Source organism: Citrus sinensis, chromosome 8 (genome assembly GCF_022201045.2).
Source record: "Citrus sinensis cultivar Valencia sweet orange chromosome 8, DVS_A1.0, whole genome shotgun sequence".
In the NCBI taxonomy this organism is placed as follows: Eukaryota; Viridiplantae; Streptophyta; class Magnoliopsida; order Sapindales; family Rutaceae; genus Citrus; species Citrus sinensis.
The window spans coordinates 5960146-5983238 of record NC_068563.1 but is presented as its reverse complement, the minus strand read 5'-3'; the positions used below and the strand labels follow the sequence as shown (position 1 = coordinate 5983238).

At 32.0% G+C, this 23093-nt stretch overlaps 2 protein-coding genes across 3 annotated transcripts; both read left to right on the top strand.

Moving 5' to 3' along the window:
- The first annotated feature begins 3621 nt into the window (after window positions 1-3621).
- On the top strand, window positions 3622-5670 carry LOC102623480 (uncharacterized). The gene is made up of 4 exons (XM_006487285.3): window positions 3622-3978; window positions 4617-4799; window positions 4886-5127; window positions 5269-5670. Exons 1-4 carry the CDS (start codon window positions 3697-3699, stop codon window positions 5531-5533), a joined length of 972 nt encoding a protein of 323 aa, XP_006487348.2. The 5' UTR covers window positions 3622-3696; the 3' UTR covers window positions 5534-5670.
- Window positions 5671-15707: 10037 nt separating this feature from the next.
- LOC102623771 (BEL1-like homeodomain protein 6) lies at window positions 15708-21762 on the top strand. Of its 2 annotated transcripts, XM_006487287.4 has the most exons (6): window positions 15708-16571; window positions 17420-18339; window positions 18883-19262; window positions 19419-19479; window positions 19959-20608; window positions 21426-21762. In XM_006487287.4, exons 2-6 carry the CDS (start codon window positions 17443-17445, stop codon window positions 21433-21435), a joined length of 1998 nt encoding a protein of 665 aa, XP_006487350.2. In that variant the 5' UTR covers window positions 15708-16571; window positions 17420-17442; the 3' UTR covers window positions 21436-21762. The 2 variants fall into 2 exon arrangements, with proteins under 2 accessions (XP_006487350.2, XP_006487349.2); XM_006487286.4 differs by lacking the exon at window positions 21426-21762 and having other exon boundaries at window positions 15709-16571; window positions 19959-20944.
- Window positions 21763-23093: the final 1331 nt, after the last annotated feature.

Here is a 23093-nt window from a genome sequence, read left to right as displayed (position 1 = left end):
CCTGAAGGGGCCAAAGAGGGGGCCATTATAGATAAACAATAAACTTAGTACGAAAACAAAAATACGTAAAAATAAGCGCCAAAAGTAAAAAAAAAGGGTGGTGATATTTACCCCGCCTTTTGTATAAGAGTGCTGCTAGGTATCGAGAGGGATGAGAGAAGGACGATAGAAACGACATTCTCTCCTGCCGTTTCTCCTCTCGTTCCTCTCACTCATTAAACATTAAAAAAATAAAAAGAAATGAATAAAAAAATGTCGTGAAATCCAACTTTGGCGTGAAATCTAGCTTTCACTTTCCTCTCTCCTACTCTTTACTTATTATCTTCAACCACATTGTTGAGCAGTCTCCCTTTACCGATGAGCACCTCATTATTGGCTTACCTAGCTCACTTTTTTCACCTTTTAAAGTGATTGTTAGTTTTCGGTGGAGAATTATATGTGTAATTCATTTTCCTTCTGTCAGTTTTTCTGTGAACTTTTGTTCCAGGTGTTATGTACATGAGAGTAAATCTCTGAGGGTGACTATTGTTGAATCTCACTTAAACTCCACCCATGTGAACAAGATACAATTTGGTTTTAATTTTCATCTAGTGTAATGGTGGAAATCTTCTTCAAATTGAGATTACTTTGCATTCCTCTTGAATTTGCTCAGTTGATGAATTTCAGAGTTGCTTGTATCAACTATTGTTTAAAAACATCCCGTATGGCTTGCTAAAATTACTAGTGCAGAGCCTTCCCTTTTTGTACGAAGCAAAGATAATCAAGATTACTAGTGCTAGGGAAAGGACCGTGAGGGATCTGGAAGCGTGAGGGAGAGAGAAGCTGGTGAGGCAAGCCGGAAGCGTGAGGGAGCTTCTGGAAGCGTGAGGGAGAGATAAGCTGGTGAGGCAAGCCGGAAGCGTGAGGGAGAGAGAAGCTGGTGAGGCACGCTGGAAGCCGTGAGGGAGCTTCTGGAAGTTTAACAATTTTTTTCTAAGGAAAGGACCGTGAGGGAGCTTTTGGAAGAGTGAGGGAGACAAAAGCTGGTGAGGCAAGCCGGAAGCGTGAGGAAGAGAAGCTGGTGAGGCACGCCGGAAGCCGTGAGGGAGAGAGGAAAGTGAGGGCTGGAGATATTGATAAGATTTCTCTCTGCACGAAGCGATAAAGCAGTCTTTCTTTATTCATTTTTTATTCATCCTTTTATTATTTTAATGTTTTATGTAGCGAGAGGAACGATAAGCGAAACGGCATGAGAGAATGCCGTTTCTCTCGTCATTCTCTCGTTCCTCTCGCTCCTTAGCATTTTCTTTTGTATAAAGTAATAAAACCATCCCACTTGTCAGATTTTGTATAATTATAATATTATCCTCAGGTGACATTCAACAAAAAATTATTACAAATGACTAAATAGGTAGATAAATAGTTATTACTTAAATTATTATCTATTGTAATTTAGAAGTTAAATTTATTATACCATATAAACCCAAAGGGTTTTACGTTCTTAAAGTCTTTCCTAACCGTTCAAATAAAAAAAGAAGTCAACATTGCAAGAGGAAAACGAAATGTGCAAGGGGAGAATCTGGAAAAGAAAGAGTACTTAATATTGCATTGATGGGGGAAGAAGTGAGAGTTGATATTATTTCATTAAAAAAAAATCGTGTTTAAATACATATGTACACTAATTGGGCATGATGAGCGAGAGCAACAATAGCAGCAACCTTGAAGGAAAAAAAAAAAAAAAACATTTTCCAACAAAAACAAATCCTTCGATCCGAAGTCCGAAAGACCCTCAAGTCCATGCAACCTTTGTTAAGATCCCATGAAGATAATGCAAATTAGAAAATTGTTTTAGGGGCTTCATGGTTTAAATCTAGTCGGAGATTATGTGCATGTATAAGTTGCTCTTTTTTTTTTATATAGAAGTTGACACATCAAAATTGTTGTCTCAAATTCTACAAATTCTAGCCACAGATGGTGATACAAGGATCAAGATTCTCTCTTAATCTGATTTTTATCTGAACAAATTATATTAATATGATTGGTAGTTAATAAATTAAAAAGAAAAAGTAGTTAAATCCTAATCATCCACCAACATTAAAATACAAATGGCACAAGATTTGTAAAAAATCAGGAATGCTCAGATCAGGAGAGGATCATGATCCGGTGATATAAACACAAGGAAGAAGCTCGGTGTGCCATGCGTGCAAGACAAGACTAGTCATATGCGAGTGTTCACATCTCAAGTATTCTTGATCCAATTGCAAACTCTATGAATATTTTAGAACCGGCTCAAGTAGATGCTAATGGAAACGAGCGAGAAGATGTAATGAAGGCAAATGAGCCAGTGGATCTATTTCTTGGACTTGAGAATGGATTTTTGATATTTGTATTTTGTTAAATGGAATTAACATGTTTGAGATGTTACAATGATAATTGCAAAAGGATAAATTGATGCCAAATTGTTTCGAATTTTTGAAATGTTGGGAATATGCTTGTACTTCTCAATAAATTTACTTCTCTCACAGATAGAGAAAAAAAAAAAACAAATATGGAGGTTTGGATGATTGATATATTTAAATAAACAATTATTTTCTAAATTAAAATAAAAAAATCTAAAAAATAAAAAGAGAAGAAAATATTATAATTATTAATAGAAAGGGGTATTTTTAGTATTTATGGGATGAATTTACAAAATATATTCAAATTATTATTATTATTAATGGGTTGGTTTAATCAATGAGGTGGTTTTACAGAAAAGAAGTGGGAAATATCACTGCCCAAAGTAATAGACACGGAGAAATGAATAAAAATTCAATTCAGTCCTTTATTTTTTATTTGTCATATATATATATTCTTTTTTTCTTTTGAGACATGTACATAGGTCCGCCCCTATGCACTTCTTTTGCTTCATAAGAATTACTTGGTACCATTTTCGCTTCTTTTGCCTTCGTCATGGTCAAGTTTAATAGTTCAACAACGGTAGCAACACTAGGAAGTAGGAAATACTATTGATTTGGTATCATGCGACCGTGATATGGATTAATTACTTAAGTACCTAACATAATAATAATAAGTAACACAGCAAGAAATTAAATTATTAAAAAATAAAATATTTTTTACAGGAGAAATAATAGACATCCCAAATAATTTATCATTCATTAAGTTTTGTGATAATTCTTCTTAAAAACTACGTTATCTCACCGTATATATTCTTTTAAATTGCTTGTGGGCCACCTGACCTGGGCCGATGGTAGGCAAGTGGGCTAAAAAAACTTACCCCTCCAGGACCCATGAATGGGCCAATGCTCTCACTCCCATTGATAGTTCAAGCAAAATCAAAGAAAAGTCAACATAGGCTAATTGATAATATTTGATATGAGTAATGATACAGCAGCAAACTCTTGTACAAATTTATTTTGTACAAACTGACGTGGCATTAATTCATTGGTTGAATGAAAATATAAATTAATAAAAATAAATCATGTGGGCTAAGTGATATTTAATTCAACCAATCTTATCATGCCACATCAGTTTGTACAAAATAAATTTATACAAGAGTTTGTGGCTGTATCATTACTTATTTGATATAGTTTAATAAAAGGTTGCAAGAAATATCTACCGAATATAAACACGCCCACCATCTTTGAAATTAAACCGCATGTATCAAGTACATAGCAAGAAAACCAAAAGAAAAAAACTCATCAGAGAGAAATCATAATGATTGACATAAATCACAGGAGGGTTCACACTAATGGAATATGGATGCACATAGCAGAAAAAGGGCAAGGACCCCTTGTTCTGCTCATTCATGGCTTCCCTGAACTTTGGTCTTGCTGGAAGTACCAGATAAATCATTTGGCTGAGCATGGTTACCATGTTGTTGCGCCCGATATGCGAGGCTACGGGGACTCAGATTCTCCTCAGGATCCTGAATCATATACAATTTTTCATCTCGTTGGCGATTTGATTGGCCTTCTGGATGAGCTTGGAGAAGAACAGGTAAACGGTTGTAGCTTTCGTGCACAGATTTTACATGACATATAAATTTTTTAATTGATAGGAAGGCGATAAAAAAAAAATAAAATGGCATATGATCTATTTTCCATTAGACTTGGATAAGAACTCACGTTTCTAATAACTTTTATTATGATATACATTCATAAAATATCCACACTTCTACGTATGAGGACGTACACATATACGATGCATTTTAATTTATATAAGTCCGTGATTAAATCCCAACCGATGTAGTATTCACTCGTTAGATGGCTGTTAAAATAGTTTTACAAATTATAAAACTCATCGTCTAATAAATAAGTGACAAATAGCATTGCGATTGAAATTAAGTTTCAAATGTTGGGATCATTAACATTATCAAATGAAAAGTTGGTTCTAAAATGATCAGGTATAATCAATCATTTTATTGTGCAAATAAATAGATAAGCTCACATTAACTCGTTCGTTTTGGGATCAATTTGGGATGTTCTTTTCCTTTAAAGAGAGATTGAGAAAAAAAAAATCTATATTGATTCACATAAATGCAAAAGAAGAGCTTCTCGGTTGATTCAAATTTCCCCAGCTAATACAATTGATTTGTACTTCCTAAAGCTGCAAAATGATTTTGTTGTGTTGAACAGGCATTTGTAGTGGGACACGACTGGGGTGCACAAATTGCTTGGAACCTCTGCCTCTTTAGGCCAGATAGGGTAAAAGCTCTTGTTAACTTAGGTGTTGCTTACATGCCACGCTCCCCGGAACTCAAACCAACTGAAATATTTTCCAAATTATATGGAGAAGGATTCTACATTTCTCAATTTCAGGTAACCTATTAACAAATTTATTCTAGTTGTTCACGATTTTGTTTCACAACTTAATAAACCATCTGGTTTCTTCTTGTACTCAACAGGAGCCTGGAGTTGCTGAAAAATCGTTCTCCAAGTATGACTCTTTGACAGTTTTGAAGAAGCTTTTGCTCGTAAATGCTCCTGATATTATTGCCGCTCCCGCTGGAGTTGAAATCATCGACTTTCTTCACACCCCATCTTCATTACCTGAGTGGGTGAACTTGGAAGATCTGCAATCCTGGGCAGAAAAATTCAATGCAACAGGTTTCACCGGGGCACTGAACTACTACCGTGCCATGGACAAGTAAGATGTCACAACTCAACATCATTTTGAATTGCATTTGGTGTGTCACATAATTAGGTCACAATATTTGATTGCGTTACACAGCAATAGCTTTGATTTTGGTTTATGAATTTATGATTTATCATCAATGGATTGATGCAGGAACTGGGAGCTAACAGCACCATGGCAGGGTGCCAAGATTTGTGTTCCTACGAAGTTCATAATAGGTGACAAGCATATGGGATTTAAATCATTTGGGACTGAAAATTACATCAAGGGCGACGAATTTAAGACTCTCGTACCTGATCTTGAAGTAGTCGTAATTCGGGATGCGCAGCATTATATTCAACTACAGAAAGCTGAGCAAATTACTGAAGAAATTCTGTCCCATTTCCGTAAGAAATCAATAATTTGTGCAACTCATTGATTGGTGAAAACTTTATGTGTCAAATCAAAGTTTTAACTCTTTACGGGGATGTCCCGGGGATAAAGGATCATTGAGTGTGTTTTTGAAGTACAATGGGTAATTGATTCCATTCTTATCGAAATGGTGTTTTCTTGTTAGGTTTGATTACAGCTTTTAATATGCCCATCGATTTGGGTTCTTTTGTCTATTGTGTGGTCCATAGGAAATTAAAGGCTTAACAGTACGGGGATCGGGAACTTATCCCTTCAAAGTTTAGGGTTTTTTTTTTTCATTTTTTTGGGTACATGTTGAAAACGATCTACCATAAAAGGAGGACGAAACTTGCATGGGCATGTCACTTTGTGGCCAAATTAATAATGTTTGTATTTTAATTCGCATGACATATAATGTAATGTGTAATGTGATGTGAGTCAGTTGTTTATTCTGTCATTTTATATTTACGCAGATATTTATAAGAAAAAAAAAATTTCCGTGTATGTCACATAAATATAACTGCAACTTTCAATAAATCTTGTGCAAGTTAAAAATAAAATAAATCGTTTGCAACTTTGCATGCGCTTTTAGATCATCGACGGACAACAATTACCTCAATTAGGCCATTGTTGTTATTATTATTATTATTTTAAGTGGGGGATGAAATGGGCAGTTTCGGCCTTTTAGGTCCATGGAGGGGAAGGTTATTTCTTAGGACATTTTAGCTCATCGTGATTTGTGAAGAGGATCTCACTATTAGCAATATGATACAATGAATTTGAAGCTCCATTACTGAAAGTGCATAATCATGACAGAGATTTTGAGTGGCCCCAAAGTCACCACCAAATGGTCAAAATAATTTCAGAAACTGCGAGCAGACAGAAACCAAACTTAGGATACATTGGCATGAGCAGGAGTTTTGGTTTTTTCTCCATTTAAGTGCTAAAGCAAAGCCTACACAGTGAAAGTGGAATTGCCCAAATTTGTTGTTAGGTGAAAGAGAACAAAGATCACACTCCATTCGCATCATAATAACCTTTATAGTGTTTTGTTGTCCTGTAGACATAATTTTTTTTCTTTTTTTTTAAGAATTACACTAAGCTTAAATTTTGTAACATAAAATGTACAATTTATAATAAATTACGTAATTTATAGTACAAAATATTGTAAATCTTATATTTAAAGTAATAGGATACCAATTGTTCAAGTCCTTCCTAGAGCATGGGTGAGAAAATATTTTCCTTCAATTATTTGAAAGTAAATTTTACTTACTTGAAGTTTAGATGTCTAAATTATACTATGTCGGTGCTCTTTACGAAGAGTCTCGATAATTTTAAATTTCATTATTAATAGATTATAGTACAATCTGTGAAAAATATGTATTAATTATGAAATGTCGATATTTGCATTCTCTTTTAAACAGGATTCCAAAATTATAAGACATTTTTTCATTTGGCTTTCAAAATAATTTTGTATAAAGAAAGAATTCATAGTCATATTTTTTATAAAAAAAATGAGGGAAAATAATCTGTTAATAAATTATAAAAATCTCCAAGTGTTTTTGACGAATTGCATGCATTACCGCATCAGAACAAATCCCAACTAACAAAACAAAAATAAAGCGGACAGAGCAAAGAGGCGAAGACGAAGAAGAGTCTGAATAGACCCTTTGGCCCCTCGCGTCCAATGTGGGCCCCACTGTCATTACAAGTGGGCCCCAAATTTGTCCCTGCTGACCTCACCAAGTGATGGAATTGGAACTGATCCCCATTTAAGCACACACATACCATTGGATAGTTTGGATGATCGAAATTTGTTGATCCGATTTTTAAAAGCAACATGGGACCCACATCATTGTATAAAATTCATTACGCGTTTCATTGATCATCGACACGTGTCCCCTGATTGCAATTTTAATTTCTTTAAGTGATTACTTGTCAAACAAGAACAATCTATTTTTCAATGCAATTAACCAAAATGACAATAATAGTAACATTACCGACTCAATTAAATAAATAATTAAAATTTGGAATACAAAATTATTACAGCTGGAACATTTCAATGCAAAAAATTTTTTAATTGTTTATGAGTTAGTTGATTTGGGAAAATAATATAATTTTGTAATAAATATATCTAATTCTTTTGATTATTGAAGGTATATTATTATTTTGGATTATTAGACTCCAACGTGCCGGCCCAGGTTTGGCTTAGTGGCCCGCCGAGATTTAATTAATTAAAGTTTGGTATAAAAAGGGCTCAACCAAATGTACCCTTAAAATAATATAAAATTTTATATAATTGATGAATTATTAAACAATTGTAATAAAAATAATAATAAGTTGCAATAAAAAATATATAATCATATATATATATGATTTAGGGCTTTAGGCGCCCATTATTCAAAGTTTGGCCGTCGGCACGCCATCTTATGAAAACTATATAATATTTATCGATTCCTCTTTTCTCTTAGAACGCGTTTGGTGTGTGCTATTTTACGGGTGTGATTTAATCTATAATTTTAAAGCTCTGTTCAAGAAAAAATAATAATTACATTTAGTATTAAGTTCAGTTTCGACCCTAAAGTATGTAAATATTTACATTTATAATTTTGAAGTTGAGACAAATTTAATTCATAGTTATTTGATTAAAAAAAATCTAAGGGTAGGATTACATGTGCTTTAGAAGGTAATTTAAACACCCTTATTAAAGTATATATAATGTGATTTATTATTAAAAATACTTTATTATTAAATAAATATAACATTATTTGTTTTGATCTAGTACATTCATTCAACATGCAATTTTCCTATTTGAAACTCTAAAACTTTTTTATTTTTACCTTCTTAACAACAATGAGCTTGGTCAAATATTTAGGAAGGAGCAAAAGATTTTTAACTACAACCCTTTTGAATTTTAATATGAAAAATAAAAAAGGCTTCATGGAACATAATTCGTTGACAAGTAATTGCCTTGCTTTTATTTAAACAACTAAGCTTTAATCCACGAAGGTTGATCATAAAACAAGATGAATAATGAGCTCGAAGTTGGAATACAAAATAAAAATAGTAATAAATAAACAATAATGTTGTGTTTATTTAATTGAGACGCTAATCGTAAATTATATGAGAAAAAGGAAAAAAAATATAATTATATAAAGAACTATATATATATAAATAATTATTAAAATAATAATATCAATTTGTTATAATTAAGATAATTTAATTCCAACCGAATTCAATGAAATGGGTCATAAGGTTGGTTTTTGAGATGGAGGGAGGATGATACGGATACCCACTTTTTTTCTTATGATTTTGTAAATAAAATAGTCATAAATTAGGGTTCATTTTTCCCAGGCTAGCTCAATTAGGGTCCCATAGCTTGAACTAACTTGATAAAGAAGAAGTAATTTAACATTAAAACTTGATTAATGTTCAGGTAATTATGGATGCCTTTTATCTCTTATCTTAACCTATTTTGACTTATTATACTCAACATGATTGTCAACTTTCAAATAATTTATAACGTTTGTTGGATGAACAAAAATTAAACCCACCTTACATCAAGAATAGGAGTAGAGTAGTAAATGATATATAAAGTTAATACTATTATAACTACAAAAGGATCTATTCTAAAATATGAGGTGGGTTTTACTCAAAATTTTCAAACAACAGAGGACAAGCCTTATTTTCCCGTTTAAAATTAATTCGGTCTCAATATTGTAACTATAAAGAGGTTTTACTGTGTATATATATATAATAATTAAAAGATAACCAAATTTATTAAGGTAATATAAAATATTTAATGATCATTCACATGATTCAACCACAGTGTCGTGTGATACCATACCATTCAATCTAGACACCATTATATGAGGAGAAAAATTAAAAAAAGATAACAAGATTTTACGATTTGATATTGGCAAGACCGAGTCACAATCTCGATCACATAAGTGAGCACAAGATTTAATTTACCTTTATCTTTTGAAAAAATAAATAAATAAAGCAGCCTAAAAAGCAGGAAAAAGAGTAAAAATCCTTTTGCTATTTAACAAACTAATCAAAACCACTTTAATATTTTAAAATACATTCAATTCCTCTTCAGAATTAATTTTTTTGCTAATCATATCATTTTACACTTGGTGGTTATTTAATATTGGGATTTCGAGTACTATTAATTATTCATTAAGTGAATAATGTTTTATAATCATTATTAATTGAAAACGTAAATGAAAAATTATGGAAAAAGCAACAAAGTTTTCATCATGTTAATTCTGAAAATTTAAATTCAAAAATAATGTCTGTGTGTGTGTAGGAAAATTATCAAGTAGGGGATAAATTAAATGATTAAAAAATATAGATGGCAATACAATATTTTTTTGTCATTTAGTATATTAAAATATGTATTTTTTATTTTTTAACTTATCCTTGATTTAATGCAGTTAGGAATCCCTTATTAAAAGTTTATACACATGTATTATTTTTTGGGAGAATAATGAGTTAAGGATATATGTATATAAATATATAACTTAAACTTATTATTTAAACTTATATAAATATACAATTTAAACTTATTATCCTCCAAAAAAAAAAACATGTACACACATATAAATTCTCAGACGTAGGATTTCATGCGAATTCTCTATTATACTATATGGCACAAATAATTAAGTGACTAAAAACACTATAATGCCATATGATATAATAACAAACTATACAGAATCGATTTTTAGACATCTACACTTGAAAAACTTTATATCCTTTGTAATGAGATCATTCTGAAATATATATAAAAAAATTATAGATTTTAATGTATTAGATATTATATTTTTATTTATTAATATGTTAAAATTTATGCTTTGTTATTAGTTATTAATATTTTCATATTTTATTAAAATCTGTACTTGGAAGGTTTTAGGATTCGATCCATTTTGTTAATTTAAAAGACAAAGGTTGGGGGAAGGGGTTTCGCTCATTTTCTCATCGGAAGACTAAGGCCGAAGCTTTGTGTCAGGAAATCAGAAACCCACTTACGAAATCATACGTAGGGATGAGAGTGAATCTTGGGATATCACGCCTTGTCAGCCAATCACATCTCTTCTTTTTAATTTATTATTATTTACCTTAGATTTCATCTTCACTTTTCACGGAATCCAATGACACGTGTCCTCCTCTCACCCTGCTATCGTATCCATTCATCAAGCCCCTACTTACTACGTCAAAGTTCCGATCCCAGGCAGCTTTTACTTCCTCGTTTCTCTTGTTGCCCCTCCACTTCTACTTAATTACTAGTCTGCCCAGTTCCTTCAATTTTCAGCTAATAGAGGGTCGGTAACGGATCTCATTAATTAATTATTGCATTTTGCTTTATCTTGCAAGCTAAACAATGTGAGTTATATATATTATATCATTTTTGTTTGTTTGGAGCAACAAAATTTCATAAATCTTTTGCCATATTTTTCAAATATTTGGTATTATAATTTTTAGTTGTGTGTGGCAACAATTCAACAACTAACCTTATTAATTAATTATGTTTTATTAAAGTTTTGCTAAAATGTTCAACTTGGTACCATTAAAAAAAATGGTAGTGTGTCATGCTTCAAGTTATTTTATTGAATTAGTCTTTTAGTACTTCTTTTCAAATATATTAAATAATAGTAGGGTCAGTTATAAATACTGTAAGAGACTTTTGTTATAACTTATAAGTTGGTCAATTCAACATAAATTGATCATCGATTTTGATGGACTTTAATTTATATGATTAAAATCAATTAAACTTTCATAATATGTGATGGAGTTGAAATCATCTTATTGATTTTAGATAAGATCATGCTTACCCACTTGAAACTAAATCATACTCCAGTTAAGTTAATTATGAATTGGAATTCAACCTAATATTGAATTGCATACTTTTCTTTTGATAAAATATGTGCAATTGCTGTTACTAATCTTCATTATTGCATTGTAATCTCAACTAATCTTTATAAACATATTTACAAAGTGACCTCAAAATGGACCCACAAACTCTTAATCACTACCCAATAACAATATGATGGAGACAACCAAATACATGTCATGGTTTATGTCATCTACTTCCATTGATTTTTCTTTTTTTTTTTGTCTTAAAAAATATTCTCATCATACATTATAATATAAATTGCAGAGATAAGGGGTCCACAAAACCAATTTTTGCAAAACCTACTATTGTCATACAAATTCATAATTCATAGGACCCATAATCATGATCGTTCAATTTGCATAATATTTTATGTACTTTTAGTCCAATTGCCAAACAATTGATCTTTTCTGCCACTTCTTATACTATCAGAGAGAAAATGACCCCATTGATACGATGATGATCAGAGAGAGAAGGTGATGATGCATTGATGCTTCATGTTAGTCAAAAAATTGAAAAGTTGTGAGGATTTTTTTGGAGACTTTCCATGAAAATCTAAGCATGTGGGTACATCCTATTTGGACGATCTTCCATAAAAGGACAAATGCATGCAATATGAGAGCAGTGTTTATTACTCTTATTTTATTTATTCAATGATTCAAACTTCTTTTTTTTTCAAATATTTAGATTCAATATTTCGAAGAATTTGCTTCCATGTTAAATTTGATTTTATTTATGTATTAAAAAGTTAGAAGAAAAGACACTTTGCCATTTTTTAAATTTATAAAAGAGTATTTTATCAACATGTATAAATAGTTTAACTACAATAAAAAAAATAAAAAAAATTCACATCTGAAGAGTAAATAAATAATGCTCTATACATTTATTAATATAACGATATGTTTTAGTGTTAGTATCTGTTTTATAAGGTTTATCTAATGATTATAAATAATTATTTGATCTTATAAGTTCTGTTCAAAATTTTTCATCTTTGTTAAGAGTTTTTGGAGTTTAGATAAGATATTAAGCTTTTACTAATAAAAAATTAAAATTTGAGAGGTTGGAGAGCTTTTTTTCTTTTTTAAAGTTTAATAGTTTAAAATATCTATTATTCATTTTATATTCTTATTTCATTCTTTTTATATCATCAACTCAAAAACTTATCTATTAAAATAGTTTTATGGTGTTTAATAAAATCTTACATTAACAACCAAATAATTAATTTTTTTTAATATAAGCTATACTTATAAAAGATTTATTAATAAGAACTCTATTTCAATAAGTTCTATTTAAAAAATTATATCAAATGGAGCTTGGGTTACTTAAATCAATGGACATTATTGTTACTATTCATTTTTAAAAATTTAGATCAAATTATGCCAGTTGATTAGTCCAAAAGTTGATTGTGATGTAAAAATGTCCAAACGTCTTCGTGTCTTACTAATAATAGCACATTTTGAAGCTGCAGCTTCCCCATAAAGCATGCATGTAATATAATTACTGTTTGGATTGTTTTTATTAAGTAATTATTGAACTTAATCCCCATAATTATAGCTGTTTCTATTACGACTCTGCCAACAACTTTTGTTCTTCCATAGCTTTCAATAAATGTATACAATTTTATTTATTTATAATGAAAAGGACACATACACTCTTAAACTTTAAGGAAATATTTATGTAAATTCTCAAAATTTTTAACAGGAGACATCGAGACGTACTTTTAATTATAATATTTTATAGATAATATCTAAAAAATTAATTTTAGATTTTTTATCAAACAAAAATATAATTTAAATAGTTTAATTTGTCTAATAGAAATAATGACTTTTGGAATGTAAATTAATATGTTTATTTTCGTAATATATTTGAATTTATTATAAAAATTAAAATAAATTTTTAGGTTAAATAGATTTTACAATTAATTAAATATGTCTAGTGTATTAATAATATTAAAATTATTTTATATAATATTGAAAATAATCTAATTTTTTATATATTTATTTTAATATTATGTTTCTATTTATTATAAAATTTAATTTAAATAACATAAGATATAAAGTATTAAATTTTTTTAAATATTGAAATTATTTCAAAATGCATATATTGTTACCTTTATTTTAATATTATATTTTCTATTTATTAATATTGGAGTTAATTTTTGAGTTAATAGAGCCAAAGAATATTATAATCAAAATGGAGTCTTGGTATTTCTTATTAAAATTTTGAGGGTCTCTGTGATCATTTTTTCTAAACGTTGAAGTGTAAGTGTCTTTTCCTTTTCACTTATTTTTGTGTCGTTTGAATATTGAACTTCAAATTCATCGAAAATGTACAAATTTAAAAATAAGTAAATAACTATCTGTCACTAGACAACAATTACACTAATAAATTCATTTCTCATAATTTATATTCAAATTTTAAATAAATTAAAATGGATCATGAAAACCATGATGTTTTAGCCTTTCATTCTAATTAAAGCTACAAAGATTTTTTTAAAAAAATACATTTTGTACGAAACTAACTTTCTTTTTGTTATATTTTTGAACATTTTTTTGTTAAATCTTTTTAACATGCCTAAAAGTTATACTACTTTGAAAAGGCCATGCCATATTCCCATTCATTCCTATCTTAATCCTCGCTCATTTTGCCACTTGAGGGCATGCCGTTTAAATTGTAATTTGTAAGTACATAAATTTCAAAATCAAAAAGAGGAGGAAAAAACAAACAAACAAACAAAAGTATTGGAATTGTATTTTAGTGGGTTAGGCAAACGATAGGTTCGAATCTTACACTTCTTATGGAACTTTTTTTTTTTTTTTGCCCTTCACTATATTGCGATTTTGTGAAAGGAAATTTTTTTTCTTCATGTAAAATTAATTAGTTTTATTGAGAAAAAAAATGAATTTTACTGACATCGTTAATTTTCTAACTAAGAAATTCTAAACCTCATTCTCTAATTAATGAGAAATGCTAATATTACATTGAGTGAAGGAATTATGGAGACCCCTTCTGAATCACTTCAATTTTTTTTTTTTTGATTACATGAGACTATTGCTCAGATTACAACTCATATACATGAGATTATTACTGATATTTACAAATCAGACTATTACTGGGACCAACTGACATCAATGCTAATGGAGCTCTGCCCAGATTTTAACCCTCACAAATATTCGAGGGATGTCTACTCCTCACTCATGGGTAATGGAGAAGACTACCTTCACTTCAATTAGATCTATTACATAGTATATAATTCAAGCATCTAAGGTGGGTAATGAGTATGACCAAATCAAGTCGAACCTATTAAGTGGTTAAAGGATGGGTATTGGGAAAAAAAATTCCCTAAAATAACAATAAGTTTCTAGAATATAATTTCCAATTTAAACAAAGAGAACGAATTTTTATTTTTTATTTTTAAATTTGTTCATGCCTCTCATCTTGTTTCCCCCCAAGCTCAAAGAGGTCCAATTAAGGCGTTCTTACGTATTTGGTATGAAGAAATGAAAGGAAACGAGGGAAGCAAAAAAGGAGGGGAAAAGAAAGAAATAAAAGAAAAGAACATGAATTCTATATAAAAACTAAATAATAAAATTGAGATTAATCTTATTTTTTTCTCATTTTTTTTTTATTCCCCTCCTCTCCTCTCATTTTCCAACCAATTATGGGTGGATCGTATGCCACAGTTTGGACGTTGAAAAATAGTCAAGAAGATCAATAAAAATTAAGAAAATCTAACAATGTCCAAATTATAAGGTAAAGGTAACTAATGATAAACCAAACATAAATATAGAAATTAAATTAATTCTCCTCAAATTTAGTGTGAACAATATTCTGTTCCCAATTTCTGTCTTTCTCTTACTTTTACTAAAAATAAAAGTGGACACACTCGACTATCCTTTGGAATACTCTTTTGAAATTCAAATTGACAATTAAAATAGCGTATAAGAATTATATCTCGAAGCATTCAATAAAACTCATTTTATCTTTTTTATTTTTGTTTTTCGTTTTTATATAATTTATACATCCACTTTTAGGATACGATACTGTAATCTGACGAAAAACTCATTCCATCTTTTTGTGTTTCTTTTCAATGTATAAATATTGGGTCCGACCACGGTCTGTATCCTAAAAGTGGATAATTATACAAAAACAAAAGCTACAGGGACATGATTATAAATACAAAGAAAAACAGGAGCCTATGTGCAAAAGTTGGATATTTGTTAGAACAAAAAGACAAATGCAGTGATATGGGCACCTAATGGTGCGCCTTTTATATTAAAAATACAAAAATAAATTTAAATAAATAAACTGGAAATTAGAAAATAAAACAACTTAACAAAAAGCAAAAGAAAATAGATAAAAGGTGGATATTGCAGCTAAAAAAACCAGACCTTCCATGCTTAAGCGCAAGGATTATGAGAGAGACAGCCATTGAAGTAGAAGAAGAAGAAGAAGAGGAGGTTTAACGAAGGGGTTTTAGGTCTACCAACTGGTTGTTAGAGATTGACACTCCTTAACAGCCAATGAAACAACAAACAACAACAACAACAGCAACAGCAACAAGCAGAAGCAGAAGAAGCAGAAGCTAAAGCTAAAAGCAAAAGCAGGTCAAGCACCAACTACTTCTGTTGCTACAACTGGGTTTGAAGCAAGAACCTAAAAGGAAAAAAGACGAGTTCATTATATTTCTCTTTTTGAGAGACTTTTAGAGGGACGAAGAAGAAAAAGAAAAAGAAATCAAGAATTGCTTTTGCTTCATGTATGTATGTACAAGTACATGAGTATGTGTCTTGAATCTTTCACGTGGGGATTGGTGAAATGATGAAAAGAGAGTGATTGGTAAGAGAAAGAGAGAGGGAGAGCAAAAAGTGAAATTTTTTATTGCTCCTTGAAATATAACTGTTACTACCTTAGAGGGTTGGGGCAAAAAAGAAGAAGAAGATTTGTTAGTTTTTATTTTGTTTTTCTCTTCTGGGTTTGTTTATTTTTCTTGCGGTATTATGAGCAATATTTTCATGAAAAGTGAAGCGTTGTGTTGTTGTTGTTGTTGTACTTCTGGGTTCTTGGGATCAGAAAGTGTTTTGTTTTCTGAAGATTTTGTTAACAGTGGATCTGGTGGTGTCTTCAAGCTTTTCTGTTCCCCACAGCACCCACAACTATTGCTTGTTTCCAGGTATTTTTTTATTCTTGTTGTATTGACTTTTTCTTCATTATCTTTCCTTATCATATATAAGAAGTCTATCGATTTTTATTTTTTTATCAACTCTCTCTTTGCCTGGATGATGATGATCATAAGAAAGTAAACTATATTCTTTCTTGAAAATTGTTTACGGCTTGTGGGTTTGTCTTGTTCACTCTTTACCTTTGTTACCTTCTTTATTTTTTTATTTTTTGGGGAAATTTCGAACCTTTTCTGGGATTTTTGTAATTTTTGTTTTCTGTTGAAATTTCGTTTTATTTGGTGAAGGTTAACTTAATTTTGTATGTCCATATGGCTGAAAGTGTTATTTTTTTTTTCCATTTTAAGTTTTTTTATAGAGCTAATTTAAGATTTCTTCTGGCTTGATGCTTGCATGCTGTTTTTTTTTTTCCTTTTCAAAGCCTATGAAATTTATGTATGATGTATGGATATTTTGCTATCATGCATACAGAGATTGATTTTTTGTTATTGAGCTTATGAGTATTGCCTATTTGTTGCGGTTGCAAATTGGAACTCCTTATCCCACTAGTAGAATCTTTGGCTTTGTTTGTTATACAGGCTTATGTGATCTATTTCTGTGAATTGCTCCTTCTGCTTGTAATTTGCAATGAAATTGGAGTAGTTACCTCATGTTGAAATTTTTGCAATGGTTCTATTAAGGTTTGTTCATGGCATGAAGTTATTATTCAGAATCAGATCTAAAAAAATTGTTAATTTGATTTTAGAACATTCTCAAAGCTGTTGATAACTGGAAATGATTTCTACTGTCAATTTTTCAGCTGAGAAGATGATTTTATAATCTAATCTTCATAATGTTGCAGGATGCTCTAGTGATAACACAAATATGGCCACTTATTTCACTAGTTCAAGTAATCAAAGAGAAGGCACGCCAATGATATACTTAAGGGAATCTTTGCCTAGTTCTTATCCAGAGGCACCTGTTCTTCCTGGTAATGTAATGATGTATATGAATTCGGGGTCATACTCTGATGCATTGGCCGGAAGTTCTCAGCAGCAAAATAACTGCATTGACATCCAGTCTGTGGAAGCTTCGCATTCAACCCCGCAGCAACAAGAAATGTTCTCAAATCTTGGTGGAACTCGAATTGTGGAGCATCAGTTCAATGCATGGAGGGACAGTAGAAATGAGATGTTAGTTATGCACCCAATGGGTGGTTCTACCGGCATGCTTCACGGTGGACAGAACTTGCAGGGTCAGGGATTATCTCTCAGCCTGGGGACACAAATTCCACCAGGAATTCAAATGCCCTCCATCCCCTATCGGAATCCCAGTGCAGGCTTTGTTTCATTCTTGGGTTCTAATTCATCAATTTCTGCTGACAATGGCAGGAATGGACCTTCTACAGATGAACAATCAAGAAATGCTGATTATCTACCAGCCGGTACTTCTGGAGGTAATCAGGATGGTAAAGGGGATTTGTCTCCATATGGAATGCCGAGCATTGCAAGAGCCATTCCTAGTTCCAAATACCTCAAGGCAGCCCAACAATTGCTAGACGAAGTTGTTAATGTTCGGAAAGCTCTGAGGCAGCCTGATGGTGAGAAAAGCCAAAGCACGCATGAGCAACGGATGAACAATTCCAAGGATGGTGATGGAGGATCAAAAGATGTTACTTCAAATACTCAAGAATCTCCCAGTAATTCACCGAATGAGCTTTCACATGCTGAAAGACAAGAATTGCAGAACAAGTTGACAAAGCTTTTATCCATGTTAGATGAGGTAACGTCAAATCATTACAGTTTTCCTAACATCTTTCTGAGGCAATCATATCCAGTTATTCTCTTCCAGTTTCTGGCACCTTGAATGCAAAATGGATGATTTTTGTTGCTAGTGTAAGTCTTTCTCTGTACGGAGAAACTTGTTAACCAAGTCATTTTAGAAAAAAGCAAAATCTTTTTATTTGTTTTGCAATCTCAAATGACTGAACTCTTAAATTGAAGGAGTCAGATCTAAGTGTTCATGAGCATCCTGTTTGAAGAAGAAAGAAACATAAAGTCCAATTTGTCTGTGTATACTTTCTGTTGATTACTAGTCCAAGTGAGAGAGGAGAAATCACTACTCATTTGAGCCAAGACCATTCAGTTGTCCTAAGGTTATTAATGATACCAGAACTCCAAAATTCAGAAATATTCATTTTCTGTACTTTATTTGAGTCTACCTCTGAAATATTTCACACAAAACTATGCATTATGAATGCATGCTTAGTCTAGTTATATATTACATCGCAATTGTTAGATCCTAACAAATTCTCTGTTCTCACAGGTTGATAGAAGGTATAAACAGTATTATCATCAGATGCAAATAGTAGTGTCATCATTTGATGTGATAGCTGGATGTGGGGCAGCTAAACCATACACAGCATTAGCTCTGCAGACCATCTCCCGTCACTTCAGGTGTTTGCGTGATGCTATCTGCGGCCAAATTCGAGCAACCCGCAAAAGCCTTGGAGAGCAAGAGAATTCTGAAAACAGTAAAGGTGTTGGAATAACTCGCCTCAGATATGTGGATCAGCAGCTCAGGCAACAGCGGGCACTTCAGCACCTCGGTATGATGCAACAACATGCCTGGAGGCCACAAAGGGGGCTGCCTGAGAGCTCTGTCTCAATTCTTCGTGCCTGGCTATTTGAGCATTTCCTTCATCCGTAAATCCCTGACCTTAAACTGTTTTTTTCCTCTTGTTTTTATTATTTTTCTGATGATTTGCTTATTCCTGCAAAAATATTTATGTGCCATCAAAGGATCCTGTTGTTTTCTTCTTGTTATATTGATTGTTAATTTTTTTTTTTTTTGTCTGCTAGTTACCCAAAGGATACTGATAAAATTATGCTGGCAAGACAGACTGGCTTGACTAGAAGTCAGGTAAAATTACTTAAATCACCTTATTATCGATTCGCTAGGCAGATATGAGGTTGTCTCAGTGCAATGCTGATCATGCTTTTCTTCAATTGGTAGAGTTCTGATTTGTATCTTGTATTTGTCGGCCATCATCTCAGAATCACAGTATAGCAAATGAATAGTGTTAAGAAAGATTATACTGGATTTACTTGGGAGAATGTTGAGAAGTCAGTGTCATGGCAAGTATTGTGAAGCCATTTTATGTTATATTTGTTTAGTTGTTTTTTTATGTTAATTACATTGAAATCTGTCTAATTATGATAAAACATCTCATGGATTTAAGGAAGGTAATGGCAAATTGTTATGATAATTCCCTGAAGTCCCCTTGTATTTTTATCATTATTGATGCAGATGGTGCCATGCGTATCGTCAGACAATATCACAAAATGTACATGCATCTGTTTTTATGTTCCACATAACATGATTGTTGTTGCTTTGATCAGGTTTCAAATTGGTTTATAAATGCCAGAGTCCGCCTCTGGAAGCCAATGGTCGAAGAGATGTACAAAGAAGAATTCGCCGATGCAGAGATGGACTCTAATTCTTCGTCTGAGAATGCGGCCAAAGCAACTAGAGGTGATTTGAGGGCTTCAGAGGATAGAGAGGAAGACTTGCAACAAAGTGGGAGTTCAACAGCTGCTGAGAGGTGCAGTACTGGACAATTGACTGAGTCTAAGTCCAATCGTATTCCTGATATAGAAATGGCAGGGGCCAGTTTCCAGAACGAGACAAGTGGAGAAGCTGAAACTGAGTATGGGTTGTTAAAGCTAAGGGAAGAGCAGAGGCCCGGTGTTGATGACTGTAACCTCTTTCCTGATGCAATGGTTCCTTCCAGTGGTGGCAACGACAGATTTATGGCAGCAGCTGCAGCTTACCACCACATGTCAGAGTTGGGGAGGTTTGGGAGTGGAAGTGGGGTGTCTCTCACATTGGGGTTACAGAACTGCGAAGGTGGTAGCCTTCCTATGGCTGGTGCAACCCATCAGAGCTTTGTTGCCATGAGAGATGACGAAATGTATCATGCTGCAGCATCTTCTGTAGGGACCGACACAGTAGATTATGATTGTATTAATAATGGGAACCGGCAACCCAGGTTCAGTTCTTCCCATTTGTTACATGATTTCGTAGCTTGAAAAGTGGTTCATTGGCATATATGCATGGATTAAAATCTGAAATTGATCTTGATTGTGATTGGCAAAACAAGAATTTGTAGTCTTCTGAGTAGGGAGACATAAAACACGGTTGTAATATATCAAGAAATTGGTTGATTAGTAGTATATTTGTAAAGGTAAGAGAGACATAATTTGTTTTTTTTTGAATGTGTGGAAGGGAAAGATGTACAATTAGTGACTCTAGTCCCTGAAGGGGTTAAAAAAGGAAAAAAAAAATGGTCTGCTCTGAAATAAAGTTGGTGAGAATTGGCTTATCATCACTTGAATTGATTATGACCTCTAAGATTCTCTTAGTTGTCCTCCTATGGTGGTTCATTGTTGCCAAGTCAATTTCTCTCAATCAAACAACAGCAAGAGAGATTAAGGAAAGAGTTTGTTAGCGTTCTACCATAATACTCTAAGCTTCATGCTTCCTTTTTAAGTTAGAGGAAAGTATGTTCTAGTCCTAATTGTATTAAAATAAGATAAATGTCTATTTGCTAGGAAAGTAAAACAATAATTTTCCATCACTAATCTGCTTTCCCTCACCATTCTTGTTACCGGAACGGTGGTTATTGTCCTTTCCAATTTTTGACTTGTTTCATTAACGCATCATCCATTCAATTCTTGCTCTCGTCATACATGTATTTACTCATTCTGTTCAGATGTACACAAAAGTAGAATTCAGGAGGGATGGAATGTATGCATTTGGATTAGTTATGAATCTTGATGATGGTGTGTTTTATCTTGTATAAACAGACTAGCATAGAGGCCTCATGGCCTGTTGCAATCTCAAATCTCAAGCGAGAAGATACCTGAAAACTTTGAGGAGGTTCCAACTTCAGAACGAAAACATATGCAAACAAGCTAGGGTTATTTTTGGTAATGCGTTAAGTTTTTCAAATAATTGTTAGTTGTTTTGTAAAAATAATCAGATGCGAAGAGAATCAATTACGTATCTAATAATTTTATTTTTAAAACTGATGTGAGCTTAAAAAGTCATTATATGTGTTTGGTATATCTTAATTTTAAATAACTGTAATGTGATAATATAAATGACTACAACAAATGTAATGTTGATCGCTAACTTATATAATTAGTAATTAAAAATAATAATATATGTACTTTATTATTCTTATTTCTTCTATTTTGTTATATAAAATTGATCATTAAGAAGAAATTCATTGCCCTAGGATGAAGTGATTTAAAAAAAAAAAATTACCAAATGACAAAATTAATTTTTACCTTCTTGAAAAGACACTTTTAACCTCCCAACATCAATTCCAATCGAGTCAGAAATTTTGTTAGAATTTAGCTATTTTGATGCTTCTTGACCTCTTTATATTATATTTTCAGCATTTCTATAACAAAAGAAAGAACCTATAGGCGAGAGCCATTTAAGTCATAATTCTCTAATTCATTAGCTCTCTTAAGTAATCTTGAAAGTGGCCAAATTAATTTTGAATGAATCCCATAGCTCTTTCTCTAAACCATGCACCATTTCACAGTAAGAATGATGGGAAAACTATGAAGAATTAAAAAAAAAAAAAGGATCAAGAAGAAGAGATCAGTAGCAGTAGCTGCAACTAGAATTAGGTTTATTTGTAAATTTTTGAAGGGTGTATAAAGTAAAACTCTATAGTTTTCTGAAAATTAAATTAGATGATAGCTGTGTAAAACTTGTTAAAAATAGCCCCACTCTATAACAAAACGTTAGTAGGGATACGCAGTCTAAACAGCAATCACTTGAATTCAATTTATGGACATCAACAAGAGAAATGATTTTTTCATAGATTCATGCTATACTTGTATGGTTGAGATACACAGTTTAAGTGATATGATATTTGACTTGTCATTTTTAATAGATAATTTATGATTATCACCTAAGTTCGTGAAGATTTTTTTCATCAAAATAGTTCATCCAAAATGTACCATAATGATAAATGATATTATAAAATAAAAAAAAATTCACAAAATTCTTAAACCCAATGTGGCTAAGTGTTTGTTTTTTGATATGATGGATCAAGGGGTGCAGCCTGATGTTGTGTGTTTGAATATGCTAATAGACGGGCTCTGCAAGAACTGAAGGATGGACGAAGCCAACGGGTTGGCAGAATTGATGATTCAGAGAGGAGTGAATCCTGACACATCTACTTGTAACGCATTAATGGATGGCTTTTGCTTAGCGGATAGATTTGATCGTGCAAGGGAACTACTTGTTTCTATGGGGAGCAAGGGGTGCAAGCAGGATGCTTTTAGTCACAGTATTTTGATTAATGGGGGCAGTGCAAGAATAAGGAAGTAGAGGAAGCTTTAAGTCTTTATAGGGAAATGACACCTTCTTTCTTGGCCTTTTTGAAATACGTCAGGTTTTGAAAATGTTTTGAGGAGATGCAGCTTAATGGTGTGGTAGCAGATTGGTATACA

Bases quoted from the DNA above. Each gene is read 5' to 3' on its own strand.
- LOC102623480 (XM_006487285.3), top strand. From the start codon at position 3,697: ATGATTGACATAAATCACAGGAGGGTTCACACTAATGGAATATGGATG. The intron at 3,979-4,616 runs GTAAACGGTTGT...TGTGTTGAACAG, and splicing joins ATGAGCTTGGAGAAGAACAG to GCATTTGTAGTGGGACACGA. The intron at 4,800-4,885 runs GTAACCTATTAA...TGTACTCAACAG, and splicing joins TCTACATTTCTCAATTTCAG to GAGCCTGGAGTTGCTGAAAA.
- LOC102623771 (XM_006487286.4), top strand. From the start codon at position 17,443: ATGGCCACTTATTTCACTAGTTCAAGTAATCAAAGAGAAGGCACGCCA. The intron at 18,340-18,882 runs GTAACGTCAAAT...CTGTTCTCACAG, and splicing joins TTTTATCCATGTTAGATGAG to GTTGATAGAAGGTATAAACA. The intron at 19,480-19,958 runs GTAAAATTACTT...TGCTTTGATCAG, and splicing joins CTGGCTTGACTAGAAGTCAG to GTTTCAAATTGGTTTATAAA.